The sequence below is a fragment of the Austrofundulus limnaeus genome, unplaced genomic scaffold, assembly GCF_001266775.1.
Source record: "Austrofundulus limnaeus strain Quisiro unplaced genomic scaffold, Austrofundulus_limnaeus-1.0 Scaffold33, whole genome shotgun sequence".
Taxonomy (NCBI): domain Eukaryota; kingdom Metazoa; phylum Chordata; class Actinopteri; order Cyprinodontiformes; family Rivulidae; genus Austrofundulus; species Austrofundulus limnaeus.
The window spans coordinates 2,611,923-2,615,623 of NW_013952435.1; the positions used below are offsets into that span (position 1 = coordinate 2,611,923).

The 3,701-nt window shown below is 34.2% G+C and overlaps 1 protein-coding gene across 5 annotated transcripts in view; it reads right to left on the reverse strand.

Moving 5' to 3' along the window:
• Positions 1 to 289: 289 nt before the first annotated feature.
• Positions 290 to 3,701, reverse strand: part of ntm (neurotrimin) — a 331,275-nt gene continuing 327,863 nt past the window's right edge. For 2 of the 5 annotated variants that reach the window (XM_014006019.1, XM_014006018.1), the window contains one exon: positions 290 to 1,179. In XM_014006019.1, coding sequence (XP_013861473.1) covers positions 1,079 to 1,179 — 101 coding nt within the window. In that variant the 3' untranslated portion in view covers positions 290 to 1,078. The remainder of the gene's footprint in view (positions 1,180 to 3,701) is intronic. The other 3 variants (XM_014006021.1, XM_014006020.1, XM_014006023.1) reach the window with 3 other exon arrangements.

Genomic DNA, 3,701 nt, shown 5'->3' on the forward strand with positions numbered 1-3,701 from the left:
TGACAGCTCCAACCGTTGTTCCACTGTGCAGCATGAGATCTGAATTTGTACACAAAAATTGACATCACATTTTGAAATTTGTCAGGTAAAACACCAGGAAGCCAAATGGCCATTTTTAAAACATTGTTTTTAACACAAAACTATAAAATAAACACTAGCATTGTAAGGATACAGTTCTAAAGTAAACATATTTACAGTACAGGATGTTACTTATTCTCTGGGTAGGACTAGCAGCAAGAATTAGTGGAGCTTGTGTGCGCATGTTAAATGAAATGACTCAAAACCCGGATGTTTTTGGTGAGTGATTTATTTAAACTCAAACCAGTAAAAAGAACCAAATTTCCCATCACTACAAACAAGTAGGAGAGCATTCATAAATTTGCATTCCTTAGGTCAGATGTTTGCATAAATTGCCATGTTTCTCAAAGCTTGACTTGAACAATTATTCATGACAGTTTGTGTACAGATGGCTCTAAGGAGYAAAACAGGAGAGGCCACAAACAGAAAACTAGGTTATATTTGTAAATAAATAAAACTTCACATTTTTCTGAAACATATTCAAAACTAAATATAAAAAATAAATTCTAAATTAACATCTCAATATTTTACTTAAGTTCTCAAGAAAAATATTTTCATTCAAAAATCAGAATATGTATATGTTACAGTTGGATAACACCGGGCTTCCTGTTGTTTCTGCTTCACAATACTTCAGTTACTTTTTGAGGTATTTTACCATAAACCTCTGAGTCTGAACTCCAAACCATCCTTTAAGTTTAAATCAATTCACCATTGCACTCAAAATAAAAGGTAGAACAACTTAATACAATATATCACATTAATAAAACACTTTTTATGTCAAAAAAATCAAATTCAATTAAATATGCTAAATATACTATCAATAAAAATTAAGTAAAATAAGAAATATTTTCTTAAAAACTAGAAGAAAGGACAACAAAACATTTTAGTAGGTCAACATCAATATTTGCAAGATGTTTTATGCACTCTTTGTGCATCTGTTTATGTTCCTGGTTGAAGAAAAAAACCCGCACCCAATCAACAAATTTCAATCCAGTCCTCTTCAAAGGTGGAGCAGGAAGGACACAAACGCTATCAAGAAGAGACAGGTGTGAGCATGAACTGCCATTGCACTGCCACTGCCGTCCTGAACTGCGCTTGGTCCTGACAGGAGAGAAACACTTTTAAGAACACAATAACCCTTTATTCTTATCACTAATACTGATGGCTTTTTTTTTCTTTTCCTGTTTTTTGTCGGACCTCCTGCAGCCCTGTGTGCCCTCCAAATCCTGCAGACCCTTTTGATCTAATGATCATTTGCTTTCATGATAGTGTACATTCTTGCTAGGCATGGGACGGTATGAAATTATGACGGTATGATAACCTTGGGCAAAAATATCACGGTTTCATGGTATGACGGTATGATTACAGCTCTATAAATTTGGTTTTGAAATTTGTATTTTAAAACAAAAAAGAAAACATCTTTTCTATTATCATATTCAACTTTAATTATCTTTGGATGCTGTTTTTAGATCTCAGAGGGGTAAGGCTGAAATTTTAATTTCCTGTGTGCATCTGTACTTATGATTTTTAGCACCTAATGCAATTAGTTTATCCTGATAAAGTTTACATCTAATAGGATAACTGATTTTCCACTGCTTTATTAGTTAAGACAAATCAGTGTATACTGCACGACAAGTCTTTCTATTGAAGTAATGTATCAAGTTTTTATCGTGTTTTAAAAGACAAAGGTTTTTTGACGTAAAGATTATTATATGCACAAAGAAACAAGAAATCACAACTATGAARGTGTGTTTATGAAACARGTTCAGCTAACGAGCTGCTCGGCTAAAGGAGGCATTTAGTTTTATCGCCTTTCACTTAAAACTTATCAAATACACAARCCAACAACTCAGTTTTACAGACAAGTTGTGACCGGCTCATTAAGCCACAYCAACACTGTGACGTGTTTCACAATCTGATGCTATGTTAGCRCGTTCATTTCAAGATAGCATAAACTTTAGTTGGACTTGCGATCATGTTAGARGTGTTGCCTCCACGGTCCACATTGCCGTTGTCTTTATGGCATCCTAAGTATTTTCGTATAGCTGACTTTATTATTTTAGACAGGGGAAAAGTTTGGGGAACTCTGTTCTTGAGCCACCACACAGCCCCCACAGAGCAGAGCTGTGCGCGGGGGAGGGGTCGCGGGGGAAAGTCTGCAGCGGAACAGACTGGAGGAAAAATAAACAAAAAACGCTTATACCGTAGGCACGGTATGACAGAAAATGTTAGTGGTTTTCAAACCGTGACTTTTTCATATCACAGTATACCTTGAAACCGGTATTCGGCCCATGCCTAGTTCTTGCATTATTTGAATGGTTTTGTTTTATGCCTTGTCATAATTTTTAACAGTTTTTTATGATCTCTTGTATTTGCTTTGGTCTTTTTGCTGTTTGTTTTGTGTGCATCACTTTGGTCAAAAACTGTTGTTTTTAAATTTGCTACATACACACAAAAAATATTTCATTTGCWTTAGAACTAGTAGAAATTATTTACTCGAAGTGGAGAGTTGACATGTCAGCACTTTAATAAAGCATGGCACTAAATATAAGGCTGTATTTAATCACTAAATAAAACGTGCATATAGAGTGAACAGAAAAAAACCTTACATAATTTGGCAAAGGTCACTAAAGACAGAATATAGTATTTTATAATGAAGTTATCTGAAATAAAGTGGATGGGGACACAACAATGACATTYTTTTAGGATGACCTATACAACTGAAGCTACAGAGTAAGAAAATGTTTACTGCCAGACTCTCCGGTGTCTTTTTCAACAGGAATTATTTATCTAATTTTGAACGGATCAGGTGATTAACATTTTTTAAAAAAAGTTAATTTTTTATTGACTGAAAAACAACATGAAAATAAAAATCATTTAAATTGTTTTCAGCAATGTCTTAACATTTTTAGACGGTAATTTCTGATGCACTTTGTACAGAAGCCAAAAATATACATGTACTATTTTCTTCTTTTGAGAAACAAGACATGTTCCATCTAAGTAAATGCTTTGCACAAAGATTAGGAACAATTTTGACTTCTTCTTTTTTTACTTTGAAGCCTTTGAAGAAACGACGACTTATTTCTCTTGGATTTCTGTTGGTTCACCACAGTTTCCATTGGGGTATCTTTCCAATTACCCTTCCACAGTGGATTATCTCTAATCCTGCATAAGGCTTATCAGAATAATTATATTCCTTCATAGTCAAAAGTGGAGCTAATAATTCAGTTCTGCCATCTTGGAGACATAAGTTTGCTTACAAGATGTAGAAATTTGCAATCAAAATGAGAACCAGGTATTTAACTCTGTTCTACTGTCACAGCAGCACTTCATCTTTTTTAAAATCATTCACAAGGTTCTACATGTGTACTCTAATACTCACTGTTTGATTTGAGTACACACAAGCTATTATCTCACTGGGCTCTGACTCCTGAAGCTGAATCCATTTTGAGGAAAGAGGCAGATGTTCTGTTGCAGTCTTGTGACCAAAAAAACCACAGAATGATGTTTAAAACCACCAGCTCTTAAAGGGATCCACGATTAGTTGTAACATTAAACTTCATTTGATAAACGTTTATTTTAACTGCAAAATAAAGATTGTAAAAATACTGTAGGCTGTTTAG